The 20,343-nt window shown below is 35.9% G+C and overlaps 1 protein-coding gene across 1 annotated transcript; it reads right to left on the bottom strand.

Annotated features, from left to right (window-relative positions):
• Positions 1–101: 101 nt before the first annotated feature.
• Positions 102–19,736, bottom strand: DYNC2LI1 (dynein cytoplasmic 2 light intermediate chain 1). The gene is made up of 14 exons (XM_031059627.1): positions 19,680–19,736; positions 18,129–18,271; positions 17,625–17,745; positions 17,190–17,224; positions 16,740–16,809; positions 16,571–16,659; positions 14,326–14,512; positions 11,819–11,887; positions 10,395–10,472; positions 8,826–8,902; positions 8,405–8,475; positions 7,874–7,971; positions 6,608–6,700; positions 102–1,758 (listed from the first exon to the last, which is right to left on the bottom strand). The coding sequence occupies exons 1-14, from the start codon at positions 19,734–19,736 to the stop codon at positions 1,693–1,695; spliced, it is 1,254 nt and encodes a 417-aa protein (XP_030915487.1). The 3' UTR covers positions 102–1,692.
• Positions 19,737–20,343: the final 607 nt, after the last annotated feature.

Raw genomic sequence — 20,343 nt, 5'->3', positions numbered from 1 at the left:
ATATCTCATTTTTAGGATTCTATTTTCAGTCTTATGCCTTCTTTTGATACAGTTTGAGGATCTGTAGAAAGGAAAGAAACCAAATATGTGTAAAGACAGAATCAAGAACTCACTCCACTTTAATCTTATACACACTATGCAACTGATGAGTACAGGATCTTGAAGCAGTATCAAAGTTACCCAAGCTGGTTTTGCCTTGTAAATGATACTAAATCAGTGAAGACAGGTTATTTATATCAATTCTTTCTTTTCACTGTCAAGTTCTAATCTTGTTTTGGAAGCAGTTTATGAATTACAAGGAAAAAATATGTTTGTTTAATAATGTTTTGGTTTTATTTAATAAAAATGTCAATTTAACTAGGGAAAAAGTATAAAAGTTGTTTGTCAGAAGCAATGCCATTTTCATCTTTGGAACTTTTTCTCATGGGCCTTTCAAAATTGAAAACATAACAGACACAGAATTCCTAATTTTTATCTTATGTTCTGTGAAGAAATTAGTTTTTGCAGAGAGATAGATTTCTCCAAGGAGGTAATTATATTTGTATCTTAAAATTCTGTAATTATATAGCTAGTTTTATATTGTAGTTTTGAGATGAGGCAGTTCATAACAAGGAATTTTAAGTCCAATCCTCAAGGTAATACAGTGTTTCCACTTAAGTGTATTTTTCTACTATCTTTATGTAAAATATTCTGAGATACAAATGTTTCTATCAGAAAAATATCTGTTGAATGAAAATGTTAAAAACAATAAATAGCTTTAAATAGCTGGAAAGATACCAGATTAGTCTGTCTGTCCCATTTTTATGAGCATGTAGGGTTGATCTGGTTTGCCAAGTGACTGTTCAGACATTCACTCTCTGACAAGTCTGAGCTCTCAGGAGACACCTCTGGCTTTAATCTGGATTGTCTTGTGTATTCTCAGAACACTCAGCGCATCTCACACTAGTGAGGTGTGCATGGACAAAAACCCCATTCCTTCTGAAGGCTGAATGTGAATCAATAATACTTTCAGCACTAACCAAGTATCTGTCAAATTAATTAACTGACTTCCTAGCATTTGAATATATGACAGAAACATCCATCTTGTCAACTCTGTGTGACATTATACATTGCAGGAAGTAAGTCCTGTATTAAACTATATGATTCTGTGACAGAGAGAATGCACACTTCTGAATTCAGGTCAAAGAAGGTTTTAACTCCACTTTATTCTGCCAGTTTTAGGGGTTTTTTATTTATTCAAATATATCAATTATGCAAGTATTTCTTAAGCTTTAGTTTTGAACTACAAAAAGATACCTAGCACACTACACAATTTCATATTCTGGGTGTGAAAACTAGTTTATATTTAAATATATGATTAGAGTAGAAATATTCAAAAGTAAATCAAATAATGTGTTATAAATTAGGTTGAACTGACTAATGCCAATCTTCATATACAAGCCCATCTGAAAGCAATCTAGAATTCCTTTCTCCCCACTTTTTAAAACTCTTTGCCAGTGCCAAGATAAATGAATTTGGACTGAGTGAATAAACAGCTCCTTTCATAAAAATAACAGGAATGCTCAAAAATACCAACTTCATAGTTTGATATTATATATTTTCAACTGCAACAGATGAAATTGCTAATGTAATGTAAAAATTATAAAAATAATTTTGTAAATTGTGTTAAACTGAAGACAGAGTAGTAGTTCATCAATCGGAGTCAAAATCCATTTCTTTCCAGGATTTAGAGGCATTTCTTTTGTATTGTTCAAGTTCCTAAAAAGAAACATAAATACATATTAAGCTAATTTTCTCATTACTAAAAGTCTCCAGAAACTTCATGTATTTATTTAGCAAATGTATGTATGTACAAACACTTTTCACTGCAGAGAAGGTGTAGTGTATTTCTGTATTTAACAAAATTATCCTAAAACTGCTATGAATTTTGCCACAATTGCTGTCATGTACAGAGCTACATTTTGCTGTACTTTAGATCAGTAGAGTACTAGCAAGGTAGACAAATGACCTCATCTCAGTCAACTGGGAGCACTGAAGACTATAATAGGAGTTTCTGGCACAACTACAAACAACAGTTTCCTCTGCTGAATTTTATGTAGGGGTGTGTACTGTCAGGAGTAATTTCTAAAGATTTTTTCAGCAAAAAATCTTCATGCTAGCATTATGCTATGCTTGTTTTGTGGGTGCAAGTGTAGGGGGCAGAGATCAGATACACAAAGAAAAAATAATTGCAATTTAAATGTGCTTTCAATGTGATCTGAATGCTTTAAACATAATTAGTGCTAGCAACTTATCACAGATATCTCAACATTGGCATAAAGTGGGCTTAAATTTTTTTTTTTAAACCTTAATGCTTCTATACTTCTGTGTTTCTGTAAATTCTTCATCTGTCAAATGGGGAAGATCACACCTAATCTCATAAAGGGATTGGGAAGAAAGACTTAACTGATGTTTGTGAGGCACTCAGATAAGATAACATTACCACACACTCTCAGAGAAAAAAAAAAATTAATACTTTTGTGTTGATTGAAGTGTCTGAATGGCAGGTTGAAAAATAAGGTACATAAAGAATAAGGATGATGAAAAGAAATACTGAACAATTGAATTGAGACATCAGCAAAATAGTGTATGATCATGTAATTAAAGACAATACTACAATGTCTACAAACAAGAAGGAAAAATTAAGATTGGAGGAAAAGCCTTAATTGTTGCATTTCCTCTGTTCTGAGTGACTGATATGGCTTCAACTTTCCTTTTCATGCCGTTTCTTACTGGAAGTGCCCTCAATCTGGAACATGGTGAAAGCAACCAAGTACTGAAACACTAATTAAAAGTCTTAAGGACAAAAATTTTAGTAGAAAATTTAGTAACAGTGCTCTAATAATGCTCTTTAATTTGGTTTAAAAATGAAATCTTTTTTACCCATTTGGACATGCTTTCATGTGAAAACAAGAAAGCTTGTTCTTGGCAGCTAAGTAAATATGCTAAATAACTTCCTCTCTTACGAAGACTAGCACATGTCCTCCTGTGGAGAAAATGAAAGGTGGTACTGCTCTGTTATGCAGGTTAAGGTAGGGGCCTGTTCTATTTGTCTGACCAAGGGCTCATGGCACAGTATAAAATCTTCTGTTTTGTGGAATGAGACTGAAATAGTCTCCTGAAGTTCAGCAATATGATCATGTCAGCAAACTATGCTGAAAGAATATGGCTCTCAGTTTGTTGGCCAGCACAGTCCCCATGTCAGCTGCAGATCTGACGTGGAGGTGACATTTGGTTGTGAATTGATTAGGTTTCTGCAATTTTAGGGGAAATTCAACTATTCTTCTTTGTGAGATATAGAATCTTGTAGAGTTTATGACTTTTTAAAGTCTTAACAGTTACATGTCTGTTCATTAAGATCTGCTTCCATGACTTGTTAGCTGACACCAAATGGCACCAGGCATCTACTTTTTTTGACCTTACTTCATGGCATGAGGCTTCAGCTAGAACTGGCAACAACCCTTGAAGTAATAGCTCTGTGTAACAAGGACCAGTCATTGTGCACTTTGGCACTGCATCATTTCTGAAGCACATGAGTAGAAGGCTCTCCAGGTCACTGAACTCAAGGTTGAGCTTTATCTGTTGCATCAATGAATGAACCTGCAGTCAAATGTCCAGATCAAAAGGTCCAAGCACCTATTTTGAGCATTAGCAGTGAAGGCATATCAGGAAACAAAGAAAAATCTTCAAAAAGACACCTTAGAGTACTTACATCTGTGTCAGAAAGCATTTCTAAAGGAAAGAGAACAGACATTCCCATGTGCCAGGCTCTCCCTGCCACAAACATTCAGAAGAAACTAAGGAACAAGACTTTCATGCTCCCCATAGATGCTCACTGATGCAGGTGTATGTAGCTCTAATCAGAAATATTATTTTAAAAGATCTCACTCTTATTCAGGTTATGTGAGTACCAAAAACCAAATTTAGGTGACCTGAAAGCACCAAAAGCCAAAAAGCTAACAGGGAAAGGATAGAGGGTGACAAGTTTGCTGTGTGGTTTATGTATGAAGAATTGACCAAAACCTAGACATTTAAGGCCTAATAACTATGCAGAATTATTTTTTTTTAAATCTTGAAAGCCCTGCAACAACCACAAAATTCCAGTAATTCCTGAAGAAAATTCCTGAAGAAAAAGTTAAGAATTACATTAGAGATATAAATTTCAAAAGGGTCCTGGTGTTGTATTCTCTCTCAGAGCTTAACTACAGGGAATGAAAATCAGCAAAAAATTCCAACAGCACGATTTAATATAAACCTGTGCTATGTATGTCTATGGGGCAGGAACTAGGAAAAGAATTCTGAAGAGACATAGTTGAGAAAGAGAGATGTGCTCCATCTTGAAGGAAGGCACAGTGAGGAAAAGACAGCCTCAGAGAGCTTTCCAGAGCAAAAATGTTAAGAAAGTACATGAGAAAGTACAAAGATGGTACATCTCATAGTTAACTCTGAAAATATTAAGGAGGCAAAATAATCTGGTCTAAAAGAAAACAGTTATGTCAGAATGCTGATGAGCTGGACTCTAAACTTCTACAGCCAAACAGTATGTCAGATAAATTCTGGCTAACAGTACCTTGGAGTCAGCCAGGGACTTGCTTCATTTTTTTTTTTAAACTGTTTTCTTATTTTATACTCAAGAATTAGAATTCAATCTTTTACTCTGCTAGAATGCAGACAAATCCTTCAATCAGAATTACAAAGTTGGAAATGATTTATTTAAACTTTGTATTATTGCCACAGTTATCTCTAAATCTATTATGGTATTATCGAACAGTCCTGATGAGGACTGAGTCAGTCAGCTATTGCTGGCTCTTCTATCAGATGCAGTGACAGGGGCTGTGTTTTGCTTCCCTTGCTGGTTTTGTGCATCTTTTCCTTTTGAAGCTTATCTTTGAGATAAATAAGCAAACAGGCTGCCATCTGTAGTCCAAAGTAACATTAATTAACCGAAAGTAACCTAGAAAAATGATAACATGAAAACATTCACTGTCATCACATGATACTTTTAATTCTGCATTAGGTCCAATGATTTCATTAGTAACACCTTGCATATTGACCATCTTAAAATACTGGTCCTCCTATGCAGTAGGTACCATGAGACTCTGTAAAGAATGTCAGACACACGAGGAATTCAAAAAGTTACTTAAAAATACGATTTTTGTGCTGCTTTCCATTGAACTGGAAAACTGAAGGACACTTCAAGAAACACTGAAACTAGAAAGTTCTTTTCTTTTAGATATATATTTCTAGCTTGCTGCAATTCAAATTCTTAGTATAAAACATTTTAATAATGTGCAAATAATCTTGTAAAAATTAAACTTCGTTATAAAAACTTAGGAAATAACAGCAGATAACAAAAGTAATTTTCTCTTTAATGCTCAAATCACTTGTAGTAGTACAACAAAAAGAAGCTATAATGGTTTGCAATGCCCTTGAACAGATTAAGATTCTAAAAGCCTGTCTCTTTTGTTTAAAAACAGAAAATTAATAATTTCCTGTATGATTTAATCAATACATACCAGTATCTTCTTTTGCAACACATTATTATATAGAAATAAGAAACCTAGTACACCATATAGTTATTTTGAGATATGTGGTGATACTGAGTATGTTTTTACTATAAATTCCAAACACAGTGTGCTTTACAAATTTTCATGATTTCTAAGACTGCTCTTGACGTGACAGAAATTCAGAACTGATACCTACATTAACAGGATATTGCAGGTAATGTGCAGGTTCAAAGCCTGCTGGGGATTTTTGAAATTGCTTTATTCTTTGGATAATCTTGGTTTGATTTTAACAGACCCATACCTATGAACATACCCATACCTATGAACATGAAAACTCTTCTATGCAGTACTGCTACTCAGCTAATGTTATATACTGTTAGCTATAAAGCAATCATTTAACCTTCACCTAGTTTGCCACAGAATTTTTCTATAAAATTAATTCCCCACTAATCTAGAGAAAGGCAGAAACACTTCAAACTTTTTAAGAAAAAATAGAAGACCCTTTCCCCATTAAAGGTCTTTCCTGTAATTCAGGGGTTAAGCCACATGTCATCAGTCTGTGGAACAATTCCATTCACTCTATTTAAGATACAATGTCCATATCCTGCAAATTCAAGTTAGAAATGTTATCATCTTTCCAGTTGAAATAAGTTTTGAAGGAGAAAGACAGAAGAGTCCTCACCACATACCTTGATATTGCTTCGTACACTTTGTTAGTCAACACTCAAATGAGAGTACAGAGTGAAGAAATAAGGAAATGACTGTCAAGAAAGCTTCAAAGTTTATTTTAGTGAGTTAATTTTAGAGTACAGTCTGAGGGAAATTTGAATTCTTAATTTCTAAAGAAACTCAGAGCCAAAACTTTGAGATCTAACAATGGTCTACTGGCTTAGTATCTTAACAATGGGGAAAAAACCTCACAACCAACTCCTAAGCTGAAATCTAAAGCTGAAATTATTTAAGGGCAAAAAGGGGAGGTATGAGTATATACTATTAGTTCAGCAGTGCTGATGGTTCTGGAATACCTGACTGTGAACAGCATTTAAAGAATTACCACACACCTGGTTTTTCTGAGCTCTCATGACATCAACTTCATACTCAGCATATTGACTATCCTGTGCAGGGTCCTTGGTATCTTGTAAATCAGAGCAACTCTAAAAGGAGAAAAGACAAAACCCCAAATTATAAAATTTATCTTCTTTTAATAAGAAAAAGCCACACTACAGAAATTAAAGTATTTGCTTTTAATACCAATATATTAAAAGCTTGCATTTATGGAACAATTCTGTGCTACAGGACACAGGTTAGTTAAAAAAAAACTATCAGTAAAATGAAGAAAAAATAGAGTGCAGCTAGATTCTAAAGGGTAGAAAATATTCTTATGTGGTGGTTGGTTATTATTCTTGAGCATCAAAATGAAAATATCCTTTCTGGTCTATGACTTTAGGGCACAGTTGAGGTTGCCCTTGATAAACCATTTAATACTCATTATTAGAATTCAGTCCTGTTATCAGAAGCATTACTTCAATAGCCAAGAAACTGATTGCTATCTTTGCCAAATACCTGCATTTTCATTTCTTAGCCTTGAGTAAACTATAACTTGAATGCCAAAGAAGCAAATACACTAATAGTAAGGAAAACTATCAAATGAGGAGGGGTTTTTTAGATGTTGTCCTGCACACTTCTCCTTAATCATATCAAATGGAAAGTAGCAAGAAGGCAATAATACCAGTGATGGAATAAAATAAAGCAGAATTCTACTTCCTAGGTGAGGCAATGGAAAAAGAGTGTTACAAAGCATAAAAATAGCTTCAAAGTTTAAAGCCTGCTGTGGACCAAAACAGGAGATTGTGAATCTATTTGGCAAATGTTTAAATCTTTAATTAGACTGATAACACTGATGAACAGCCATTGAGCTTGCCAAATGAGAACTGTATTCATTTCTCCAGCTGTTTCAGGGGGAGTTCAGGGGGTACTTGGAGGGGTGGGTGCAGGAGGAAACATTTGTTTATTGTGTTTTTAAAGGCTATGAGGAAAAATAACATGAAAATTAACACTTCTCTATAGTTTCTAAGAAGTTTAGTCTTTATCATGTTGGGGCATTTTATACTGAGAACAGCATCTTTCATGATTTCTAAATGTGGAAAGGTGACTGAAGATGTAGAAGCACTACTACATACAAGCCTTTATCTTATAAAAATGTATTAAAGAGAATTGCTAAGTGAGACTGAAATTCCAGTCAGTGGACTTGAACGACAAAAAGGAGCAGGGATATTGCTGCTATTCTGTGAGAAAAGCAGCAGTGTGCGTGGCATATACATCCCTACCTTGGGAGGAAATGTTTTCTCAAATACTTTTTTCCATAGTTCCAAAGGCGTGTTGGCACGCATCTTTCCAAGATCACTGTCAGAGGCAGGTGGTGGTCCTGAGGATCACAGCACACATAAGACAAGTGTGTTGTCATAACAACATAAATCACAGAATAATTTTGCATAATGAACCATCTAATTTAGTATTTTACCTTCTACACTGACAAGCTGCAACAAGTTTGAAAAAACCATTGATCTCCTACCATGAAATGGGCTGAGAGGTTCTATATATTTTATTTTCTTTCAGATCTAAGCTTATTGGTACTTTACTATTTTACATAGTCCACAGACTTTATTAAACTACCTAACAAACCTGCACAAATAATTCTCAGTAATATACTGAATCATGATTTTAAAATCTATAAGCTATTACGTTTAGTACTCTGTTAAAACTGATACTGATGTGCTGTAATTTATCAATTTGCTTAAAATTTTTTTCTTGTTTTCAAAAGAATCAAGCAACAAACAATGAACAGGAAATGTTCTAACCTATTTGGCTCATGGAATCCAGGCCTGCTGGTATAAAGAGTGGTTTGCTGGGATCCACTGATACAGACTTGCTAAACAGAAAAAAAGAAAATGTATCAAGCAAGCATTTAGCAATCAACAAAAAACCAACACTATTCTAGCCAAGACTAGAGTCTTACTGGGGTTTGCATATAAATCATGTAAATAAAATAGTGCTCAATTCCAGTGTTAACCACATTTTTCATTCATCGGTTTGAGGATCAAAACTAAGGAGTTATCACTGTTCTTAGCACAGATAGGCAGCTTAGTCACAGAAGTCCAAGTCCATGAACAAAATCTTTCAGAGATAATATTTTAAAAAAATTTTTCTATGATTAAAATATTTTTATTAACTAATTTTATGTTCTGAGCAAGACATTTAATAGTTGAACAATAACGTTACCTTTTATCGTAGCCAAATGCCAAGTGATTAATAAAAGCACGGGCTTTCAGTAGGAGAGCCTCAGATTTACTGGTAAACTAAATGAATCAGAAAACAAAATATACATTAGGAACTTCCATCATAGGTATATTGTATTTTCCCATCTACAAAGAGGATAGAGCCTTTCTAATTAATACCTGACCCCAATAAATTTGGTATATGTTCACTGAACTGACTAGAATAAAAATCTCACATTCCCTTTCAAAAACATGAATGTATTTGTTACTGAATATCACAAAACATTAAAAAGTAGAAAAAATAAAGATTAAAGATTAGTTTTTAAAATACTGATTCAAAACTTTTGAAATATGCACATTATGAGACACAAGTCTTTTCCCCAAGACTAATGAGTTAAGATTTTAAATTGCATTAAATATTATCGAAAACACAATAAATATTTAGAAATTTAATTAATAACTATTTAATCGTCATAAAAACAGCTTAAAACTGGCAGAATGGTACAGATTTATAAGAAAGCAATTTTCAGAATATATTCTCAAACTACATGCTTCTTCTTGTCTCAGGGCTTTTGTATCCTAACAGATTCATGTCTTTGAGAAAGAAGTCAGATCTGTGCTGTGAGAAATTAGGTTTCTCCCTCTCATTTCAATGACAATCAGGATTAAGCAGACAAAGAGATTTATATGCTATTTTTTAATTACAATAATGCTTAAATACTAAAAAAAACCCAACCAAGACAGTTGTACTCTCAGTTAACAAAAGACAAATTCATGTGTCAGAGTGAAAAAAGCTTTACATGGATGCAAAAGGACATGCTGGGATTATAAGTATTCAAAGTAAACATAAGTTGTTTTGATAATCACTAAGCTACTATTTAATATTATTTATTACATACATGATGGTTGATACAATTAGACCCATCTTCTGATGCACAGTAAGCCCAAGATGCAAAGATGCAGTGTTTTTGGACTGTGAATCTCAGCATGCATGTTTCTCTCTTTACTCAGAGAATGATCTGACAAACTAAAATAAATAATTTTCCTCATGTAGGCATCTTTCTACCCACTTTTTAAGGAAGCTCTTGTCCTTCTTCAACACCCTAAATGTAGTAATCTGGTATACATAAACTACTGTGAAAATGAGCCAATGATTTTAAATTTACGAAAGCTCGGTCACTTGATGTAAGTTCATGCTTCTACCAAAAGGCTCAGTTCTCTAATTCAATCTAAGACAATCACTTTTGCCCATTCTCCTTTCTTGTACCAAAAAAAGAATTGCCCAAGATGCAGTAAACTCAGTGCAGGAACTAAGGTGGCTAACAGGTAGCTATTTTCATTCAGTGCTTGTGATACTGGGAATTGTGTAGTTTGTTTGCTCACAAGGCACGTCCATCCATCCCCTGCCAGTACAGTGACTTTTCAACAGATAGCCTCATGAAGAAAGCTACTGTAAAACCAATGAAATCCCATTTTCTCTAGGAGTTTTATAGTATGATTTTAAAAATTATTGTTTTGTAACAGAAATATTGTTCATCTTCTCTATTCTTAAATAGAAAGTGAAAATACATACCACTAATGAGGCTCCATAATAATGTGAAACAAATCGAAGTGTCTTGCTTATTATTTTTCTCACTTCAGAGTCAAACTCCTGAAAAAGTTGATAGTGGAACACAGATGTAAGAAAAAACCCCAAAATACGACAGTTAAAACTTTTCTTTTTTTTATATAAACTGCAGTGCACTTAAGCTACAATATATAAGGCTTTCAGCTGTCAGCATAATTATATCTTAAGACAGAATCAGTAACAGCCTACTCTAAAAAGAAATGTCACAATTTCTCTTTGTTTCTTTTTTACAGATGAAGCCTAATTCAGGCAATATGTTAGTCCAGGAAAAGTTTTTAAATTGAGAATGCACATTTAAGTTTCAATTTATTTGTTTGATATTATTTTAAATTTTTATCAGTAGAAATGTTGCCTACTAGAAGATTTTTTTTCTTTTTGTGAAAATATTTAAGTAAATCTTTGGGTATAGGCTGTCTAAATTCTAATACCCGCAAGATTTGAAAAGTGCATCAAAATACCCTTTCATCCATGTCTGTTTCATTTAAGATCATACAGATGGCATTCCCTGGATAAAATGGATGAAAATTTGGTCCCAGTGATGCCTGCAGGAGTCAATCCATACACCCCCAAAGGAATCAGGCTGGCATTTTGTCCTTATTACATGAGAGCCATTTAAGGGGGTCATGGCTCAGCATAAAGCTTTGCTATGAAAGAAGGCAAGTCCCTTATTAATAAAGAAGTCAGTAACTCAGTGAGTCAGCCAGGTATCAAATGCACTGTGTAGCCATCCAGAGAAGCACAGGCTGCCAGCACAACTGCTAAAAATCAAATATACTGTCCCGGTTTCTCATGATCAAGTGCAGTGAGTATGCATTTGTTAGGGATTTTTATGGCCTGGGAGACAATCCAGCAGTACTATGACACTTCTTTCCTCCCCTCCATAAAAGATGCAATTCCTCACTTGTCTTTAGAAACTTAGGAAGTACTTTAAAAGAAGTTCCAGACTGAAGCTGCCAGAACTACAAAAAAAAATCTGATCAGCTGACTTGAGATACACCCCTCTTGCACTGCCATAAACTTACAGCTGCTGTCACAAGGGACACGTGGAGCTGGATTTCTCTCATTATAAAAGGAAATCACCCACATGGTGTTTTCTTGTTGAGACACATGTTGCTGCAGACCAAAAAGGGAAGCATTTTCTATGTACATCTCAAAAATCATCAGTTTGGGAGTGTTTAGTGAAGGAATGACAGTAGCCCTTCCTTAATGTTGTTGGATGGAAAGATTTTTTTTTTTTTTTTTTTAGTGGTAGAAGACTGGCTTTCCACACTTTAGTTCAAAAGATTAGTATTATATTAGTAAAATTTTAGTATATAGACTATTTAGTGGGAATAATTTAATTATTAAAAAGGTACTTAAGTATTACTTACATGAAAAATATCATATTTGCTTCCAATTATCACCAAGGGTATTGGAAAAGGGTCAACTAATGCACTGTCCTGTTAAAAAGGTATAGGACAGTTAAGCGCCGTAAACAAACTGTAGAAGATTGCAACTCTTAAAGCAACTGAAAGAGGTTAAAATAAATTCTCAGAAGACAAGGTTTTCCACACCTTAAGGTAGAGGAATCAACTTTATTGCAATATCCATATTATATTCTACCATCTTCCCATTTTCTTCCTAAATGGTCAGGAAGTAATCCCTCTGAGCAGTTAGAACACTTACTGGAATTAAAGGGCTTTTACACTCTATATTACATTATTAGATGGGAAAGGAAGAGAGGAAAAACCTCATGTATTCACTGGATTAGTAGAACTGGATTTTTGATACAATGACATTCTTTGGCTAAAATGTAAATGAATGCAGACAAAATCTCAAGAAAAATAAATTGAATTATTTGCTTGTGTCACACATTTGTCCTGCCCACATCCTGTTTTCCAAACACTTAAACAATATTTAATGTGAATTTCAAATGTTTGATATCAGCACAAAGAGGAAACATCATCCAACAATCTTGAAAATGTGAATCAGTATCAATGGAGGAAAACAGGTCTGAGAATGCAGACTTATGTGCTAAATAGCTAATGTGGGATAAAAATTTAAATAAGTGAATTACAAGAATTCTCAAGTGATCTGGAAGGGTTTGCTCTAGTCCGTAAGAAATGAGACAATCCCCTTGTGTGTTCAAGCAATTATTTATTCAAGCTGCTTTGGCTGCAGCAGTGCAAGAAAGATGAGTTGTAGCAGAGTCTGGTCCAAGTGCTCCCTCCTAACCCCAGGTATCTCACAGACAGGTTAAATGACAGAATGTTGACAGAAGCTGTACATACTGAAAATCCTCTGCTTGGAGAGGAGAAATAATGACTTCACTCATACACTGTCAGAGAAAAAGCTTTAAGCAAAACTACCACAACTTAAAAAGAGTATATAGAACATAAAACTGAAAAAAAAAAGTTTTCATTTCATAACTAAGAGGAAAAATTTGCGATAACAGCAGAAACCTTAAAACTAGTACGTTGAACCCTATTAATGTTTTGACTGTGGAATTTATTTTTGACTGTGGAGTAGTTTAGATGCATTCAGCCTTTTTAAACAGGGTCTGCAATTGATATGTTTTATCATCATAGCAAATAATTCTTTAGCCAGGCCGATGAATATATCTTAATCCTTAAAGATATAAGTATTTAATTGATTCCTTTTTATAATAAAAATATGTTTAGCCATTAAAAGGCACATAAAGATCTCCATAAACTATAATTTAAATTGACTATAAAAGACAGTATTTTCTTCTAATAAACTGACACAATTTTTCTTTGAACAATGATGAAAGTAAGAAGAGAACCAAACAGTAATATAATATTTTATTTGCATTATTGATGTTTTTGATAATGGAAGATAAACAGAAATTTTAGTTCAGAAGATATAATTGTGCTTCCTACAATGCAAGAATAACAAGTTTTCTTAACAAATAATAGCATTATTATTTTTCTTTATTGCAATAATCTTGCAATTTTCTGATATGTAAAGCCCTATATGAAACTAGATTGTGGTCATAATTTATTGCCATTTATTTGTGCATGTAGGTGTTATCTTTTTGTAAATTACCTTCTCTAAAAGTAAAAACCAAAGTAATCCCAATATCAAACTGCATACGCTAACTCTATGGAGTGCTGCATATCTTGCTTTCTCATATCTTTTGAGTTACTTTTAAATTTCTGAGCTCTACAAGCACTTGCTGTGTTGAAGCATTTTATAGAAGTTACAGTAACTAGATTTACATGCCAGGTCTTTGAATTGTTGAATAGTTATTTATGCATTATATACACACAACATTTGCAGAGGTTTAATGCACAATGACTTTTCCTTTCTATTGCGCATAATCTAGTTTAGCTTTTCCAAAGATTTAGTTAGCAATTATGTTTAAAGGAATGATGTTAACATTTCTGAAACTTTATAATTTAATTAGTTGTCAGATTATCAAAAGGCATTGAGTTTGTGATAGACATTTAAATAAATGCAAAGTATATAGTCATGTTGATGGCTGTTATAACTATATTCTTTGCTTAAATTTGTACCTTCAGCTAGTCTCTTGCTAGATGACTTTTGTACATTCTAGTTTTCATCTTCATTTTTAAAAGATGAGGGGGAAAAAAAGCAAACTGCTACTCTAAAACTATTTCTTTTGATTGGTGTAACATGCCATAACAATCACATTAGATATCTAACAAAAAGATATAAGAAACCTTCTTTCCTTGTTTCTGCTCTTATTGAATTTTTATTAAATTGCTATAATTTTCCAGTGAACAGGTTCATCTACATCAAATGGATTTTCAGTCATGCATAAAAATCTAAAAGAGTTGTTTATGATTTTCTAAAGCATTATCTTTAACTGTATAAAGGCCTGTGACATCTGGAGAAAATATTAGAAGTAACTTACAGGGTGATCCCTCTGCAGATTGTTCCACATTCTCTGTTTAATTTCAGCAGCTACTTCAGGGTTTGTCTTTTCTAGTTTGGTTAAAATTTTGTTCACATGGTTCCTGGTGACCTGCAGAAGGCTCTCCATAGTAGTCCAGAGTTCATTAGGTTTGGAGAGATCCAACACCAGAACTACAGCAAATGACCTATGAAATAGGCATTATTTGGTCACATATTTAGCACATGAGGCAGTCAGCGTTTTCATACAAAACCACACCTGTACTGCAAATGTGAACATCTACCTTCTGAGACTGAATTAAATGTGATAGCAAAGCAAGATGGCTTTTAGGGATATTCTGCACTCTGAAGAAACCTTTCCCTTGTCTCTTGTTCAGAGTTACTATTTTGAAAACTTTCAGTAAGGCATTGTTTTTGGGGGCTGTCTTCAAACAGTAAAATATGCAAATCAGCCCTGTAGTTCTCTCCTGTATGACTCAAGATTTCTGCTGTTATGTACCCCTGCCATCTCCTAAGTCTCCAACCCCAGACCAAGCAATGTTAGCCAATGGCTAGGATCTTTCCTAACTATTACCTGTATTCCCTGTATACCTGGGAAAGTTCCCTACTTTCATTATTCTTTTCTAGTATGAAATGAAGAAAACCTGGTTAAGGACAATATTCTGTGTCATGGACTGTGACAGTTTGTTGGAACCTTGAATGGATGCCTGAGAAAAGTCTTCTGAAAAATAAAATAGTACTCATGACATCCTTAGCTACTACCAGACTTCTAAAGGTGGATTGTTGATGAGAAAGCTTTTATATCTGAAGTCCTCTTGGAAAAAAACCCTGCCTCCCAAAACACCAGCTGCATTTAAGTGCACCTGTAAAGATCACTGCAAATGCAGTAATCTGAATGGATGCCATCATTCTATCCCATTCTAGCCTGACTTGAAAAAGGGGATTCCAGACCAGAGTGGTATTACAAAAGCTACAAAGCAAACTGAGCGTTCAATTTCATTTTAAAATGCTGTGGGGAAGAAAAATCAGGTGAAAAGTCTCTTGATGAAACTAGATATAATTTATGGAACTTTTAAATAAGCAAATTGCTTGAGTACAATGATGAGAAAACCAGCAAAATGCACTTGTATTTGTTGAAATAGTAGAATTTTTACTGGCATGTTAAAATATTGCCTTGTGAACAGAAGTTAATTGTTCTTACAGAACATTGCTATCCCAGCAAACAATCTTAAGATTCTCCAAATCAGAAATTCCCTTATCAGTAAAAAAGGAAGAAAAGACTGATGGAAGTAGAGTTCAATTAATTTAATTTAGCCAGGGGCTGAAAAATTAGACTTAATTTTTTCTCTCACAAACTCTTCTAGAGACAAAGAGCTTCACATGCCATATTCTCCCTGTCATAGTCTCTCAGCAAATAATGGCATTATCTCAGTAGTCAAAACAGAAGCAAATATACCTGATAAAAATGATATCCCTCCTTTTTCTTCCCCACAGAAGTTAAAGCTCAATACCAATGAAATAAAGCAATACATCATAATACAAAACTTATCTTTTTACCCTTTTCTCCCCTTTCAACTCTCATTTTCCTTAATAAAAAAACATAAAAAGCACCCCCTATCACCTTGTCACTTCCTCATGCAATTTTTCATGCATTTCTTCTTATGCTATCTATTAATTTAATGGAATTTTTTAAAGTACATTCTCTTAATTTGATCAAAAATTCTGTTTCCTTTTGTTTTCAAATAATTTCAATTGCTCTGGTTCCTCCTGGAAACATCATCTCTCTGCTGGGAAATTCCCAAAAATCCAGAGATATTTTTTGTCACAGTTTTTGGCCTTGTTTTTCACCCTAAAATATCAGTCACAGAATGAGCATCTATGTGTGCACATGGAAGTAGGAATTAAGATTTTATTTTTCATGTCTCCAAACTGTTTTTTTGCTCTTCACTGAGCATAAAGATATTATGTCTTATCTTTTTTCTGTATTTCTTGTTCTATCTACTTAAGACCAAGCTACTTCCTCCATGTTTTGTTGAGATTACTTAGAACTTATTTAGGAGAGAAGCATGAAAAGGAAGACCAAAGCAAAGCATTGTGGTATTACAGTGATTCTTAGCAAAACCCCGTAAATGTTCTATCTTACACTTTGAAAGAGGTTTTCACAAAAAAAAAAAAAAAAAGTCTAGACATTACTAATGTTTGAAGGAAAGCTCAAATAACTCTGGAATTGTAATATTTACACTTACCTTATGTTGTGGACAGTGATTGGTATTCGAATGAGTTCCACTAATGAGGTTCCACCACCTAATTCCCAAAAATGAGCTACATCTTTAGGCTGCAAAAGAGTTTCTTTATGTTATTTTTAGGTGTGTGTATATATGTATAAAGATATGGTAAATTATACTTTATACTCACTGTATTATGTCTCCTTGCTCTTCTTCCAAAAGTATATTCCAAGGCTAACGTTGGCTTTGGAGACTCTTCCCTAAAGGAAAAGTAACTGAATTTTGTCAAGATCTTCTAAAGAAAGGAAGTTAATTCTATAGCTCCTAAATTGTGTTTATCAGTCAGTTCAGAATTTGGCTTAGAGACAGCAGTACAGAGAAGACACTTTTAGACAGGAGGTGTCAGGTACTGAGGACAGGAGAAGCAGCAGCACCAGCCCAAAGAAATGAGTAATTTCAGCTAACACTGGAGAAGGACTGAAAGTATCACCTGAGAGGTTATAATGAAGGGAAATAAGTTCATTCCTCAGTGATCAACCAGTCACAGAACACATCTTCATACATGCATTATGAATTATCACACAATATGACTGGTTTTTAATCTACAGCTGAAAACTGCTTTAAAATATTTAACACATACCTCTCAAGGCATCTCAGTATGATAGTGGTCTTTCCCTGGTAATTAAAAACAAAGAGGAACTCTACTGTACTGTCTTTAAAGCATGAAGTTGTATCACTAAGTCAAGTTCATTTAACATTCCAGTAATAAAGTACCAGAAAACTGCAAATGCATGTAACTGCTTGCAGCCTTACAGTGGAAACTCAAGTCCAAATTTCAATCAGAATCAAGTTACTCTACCATTATTATAAGTATAAACTAATAGACATGACAAATATAGTAATAAGAACAATGTACTTAAAACAGACATTAGTGATCAATTAGACCTCTGTAGAATGAGACCATAAGATATTATGTCTTTAAAATTAAGTGAACCTTAACATCTGAAAATATGAGATGCTTTCCCTGACACAAATTATGTTTGAAAAGTGTAGAATTGTACAGTATTTAGATTACCCCATTTTTGTTTCCCATAAATAATATTGATTTTTCCCAAACTTCCCCTGGCTTGACATCATCATCATCAGGATTTTCTCTCTTCTCCACTTCAGCTATAGCAAGATCCCATAAAGTATCACTGATTGGAAGAAAACAAAGGAAGAAGAGAATAATTAGAGAAAACACACACCTTAGGCCCTAATTCCTGAAAATATCTAAATTAAGGTTATTGTGGTGTACATGATTATTATAATTTCACATCACCGGCTCTCTGCTTGTCGAAATACTTCTAACCAGACCAGCTGAGGTGACATTCCTCAATAACCCCAGCAGCCACTTGCGGCACGTACTTAGCACGTACCAGCTGTACAGCGGGAGGCTTTTTTGGAGTATATTTAATCACAGAACCACAAAATCAATCAGGTCGGAAAAGACCCCTGAGATCATCCAGTCCACCCTATGACCAAACACCACCAGACCGTCACGTCTAGTGGTGTCACGTCCAGGCTTTCCTTGGCGCACCTCCAGGGACGGTCACTGGAGCCCTTCCCCGGGCAGCCCACTGCGGTACCCAGACACCTTTCGGAGGCTGCGTGGCGTGCCAGGCTTTCCAGCCTCTGGGGCCGGGCAGGGCTCGGAGGGCTCGGGAAAGCTCCGGACCTGCGCTAGGTGTGCCGGAGAGCTGCTGTCCCCCGTGCTCAGGGCCGCCCGCGGTCCCCTGCAGACCCCGGTTTTGTGGGGTCCCTCACAGAAGCAACCGGACAAGGGCCAAGCGTGCCCCGCCTGCCCTCGGCCCCGCTCGCTTTAGGGCTAGAGGCCTGAAAGGCCCGTTTTAGCACTCCTTCCCTCCCTCCCGCTTCCAGGCTGTCCTCCCCGGCCGCCGGCCCCGTCCCACAGCGCAGCAGGAGCGATCCATGGTCTCCGGCCCGGGCACGGCTGTGGGACCCGCGGCTGCCGGTGTGTTCGGGTTTCCCGAGCACCGTGCCAGTGCGAGGGCGCTCGGAGGATCTCAACTATACCCGCTCTTGTGAGGGGACAAAATACTGCAGCTGTGCAGGAAGCCAGGGATAAGTAAACAACACCTCCGGGAGTTTTATTTGACCTCGGCTCCTGATAAACTCATGGTCCATAGAGAGCTTTGTTACCGGCGGGGGGAGTGAAACGAGGCCTCAGTAGTTCCCGCTCCCTATGAACTGCTGTGTAACACACTGTAAGTGTAGTTGTTTTACAAAAATTATTGTGTAATTATTTTATTGTCCAGCGGAGGGCAACGAGGGTGGGCGAGGGACTGGAGCATCTCTCCTAGGAGGAAAGGCTGAGGGAGCTGGGCCTGTTCAGCCTCGAGGAGACGGGACTGAGAGGGAACATCACCGATGTCTGTCAGTGTGTGCAGGGAGGGGTCAGAGGATGAGCCAGGCTGTCAGTGCTGCTGAGCAAAAGGACGAGAGGCAATGGGCAGAAAGCAGAAGCCAGGCTCTGTCAGTGCTGCTGAGCAAAAGGACAAGAGGCAATGGGCAGAAACTGCTGCACAGGAAGTTCCGCCTGAACATGACAAAGAACTTCTTTACTGTGCAGGTGACTGAGCACTGGAACAGATAGTGCAGAGGGGCTGTGGAGTCTCCCTCGCCGGAGGTATTCAGGAACCAACTGGACACAATCCTGAGCCGTGTGCTCTGGGATGACCCTGCTTCAGCAGGGAGGTTGGAGCAGATGACCAACCCTTCCAACCTGACCTATTCTGGGTTTCTGTGACTTCGTAGTTACAAGGGGCATCCAAAGTAAGACACTGTAACAAACGGGCTGGATTATTTCAAATAAATGTATCAAAAATCAAGTCCAAAAATGGTGGGCTTGGATTAGAAAGTAGGATTTACAGGGTGCAGTAGGACAGCAGGGTGACCCTGGGTATGAAATGGGTATGGGATGTAGGTGAACCCAACAAGTTTAAAGTGTCCTACAGAGAAGTGGCCCAAAATCCAAGACAGCAATTACAGCTCTCTTCTGTAGCTAAGGAGCTGCTTTGTATCTTGAGAGAGTGGAGACAGAAAAAACTGACTGAAATAATTCAGTTACCTGTTTGATCAAAGCCAGGAAAATGGCCTCATTCACAATGATTAACTCAGATTTCATTTTAACTGTTTCTTCTTCCTTACTCAAAGAAGGCTGAGTATCCTAACCCTAAGTAATGTTCATTCTTTAAATAAGATTCTTTTTTTCTAAATTTAGCTTGCATAATCACTCCGTTTCAGTTCCAGAAGCCTTTATATAGCTATTTTGGTTGTTTTTAATTACTTCCAGGTTTTTGCATGCAAATTATTAGGAATTTGCTACCCTTCTATGGAAACCATGGTCTTACAAATTAAAATCCAGAAAAAACCTTAATTATGTAGTGTTATGCAGTGCAGATCATGCTGATGTCTGTCTAAGTGCATTTCGTTCATCAATTTCAGTTCAACAGAACACTTCTGATATCTTGGTATATATATGAAGCCAGTGCTGGTCTGTAATCAGCATCTAGAGGTAGCAAAATCCTTGGACAAAGCTGCTCTTGCTCTGCCAAAGACAGCAAAACCATGGTAGGAATTGCTCCTGGCACTGTGACCTATGCAGGCATTACTGTAACAGCGAGAGTGTAAAAAGCAAAGTATTTTTACAGTGATTTACTCAGTGTCAGAGGTGGCATATCTGGAAGATGCTGCAGTACAGATCTGAGCACAGTGAAAGTGTGTACAGTTAG

Source organism: Geospiza fortis, unplaced genomic scaffold, assembly GCF_000277835.1.
Source record: "Geospiza fortis unplaced genomic scaffold, GeoFor_1.0 scaffold41, whole genome shotgun sequence".
Taxonomy (NCBI): Eukaryota; Metazoa; Chordata; class Aves; order Passeriformes; family Thraupidae; genus Geospiza; species Geospiza fortis.
The sequence above is the reverse complement of the archived record's forward strand: the minus strand, read 5'-3'. Positions and strand labels throughout refer to the sequence as shown.

Coding starts and splice junctions, on each gene's coding strand:
- DYNC2LI1 (XM_031059627.1), bottom strand. CDS start 19,736: ATGAAATCTGAGTTAATCATTGTGAATGAGGCCATTTTCCTGGCTTTG. Junction 17,746..18,128: donor TCCAGTGACCGTCCCTGGAG/GTGCGCCAAGGA, acceptor TCTTCCAATCAG/TGATACTTTATGGGATCTTG. Junction 8,476..8,825: donor GCATTTGGCTACGATAAAAG/GTAACGTTATTG, acceptor TTTTCTGTTTAG/CAAGTCTGTATCAGTGGATC.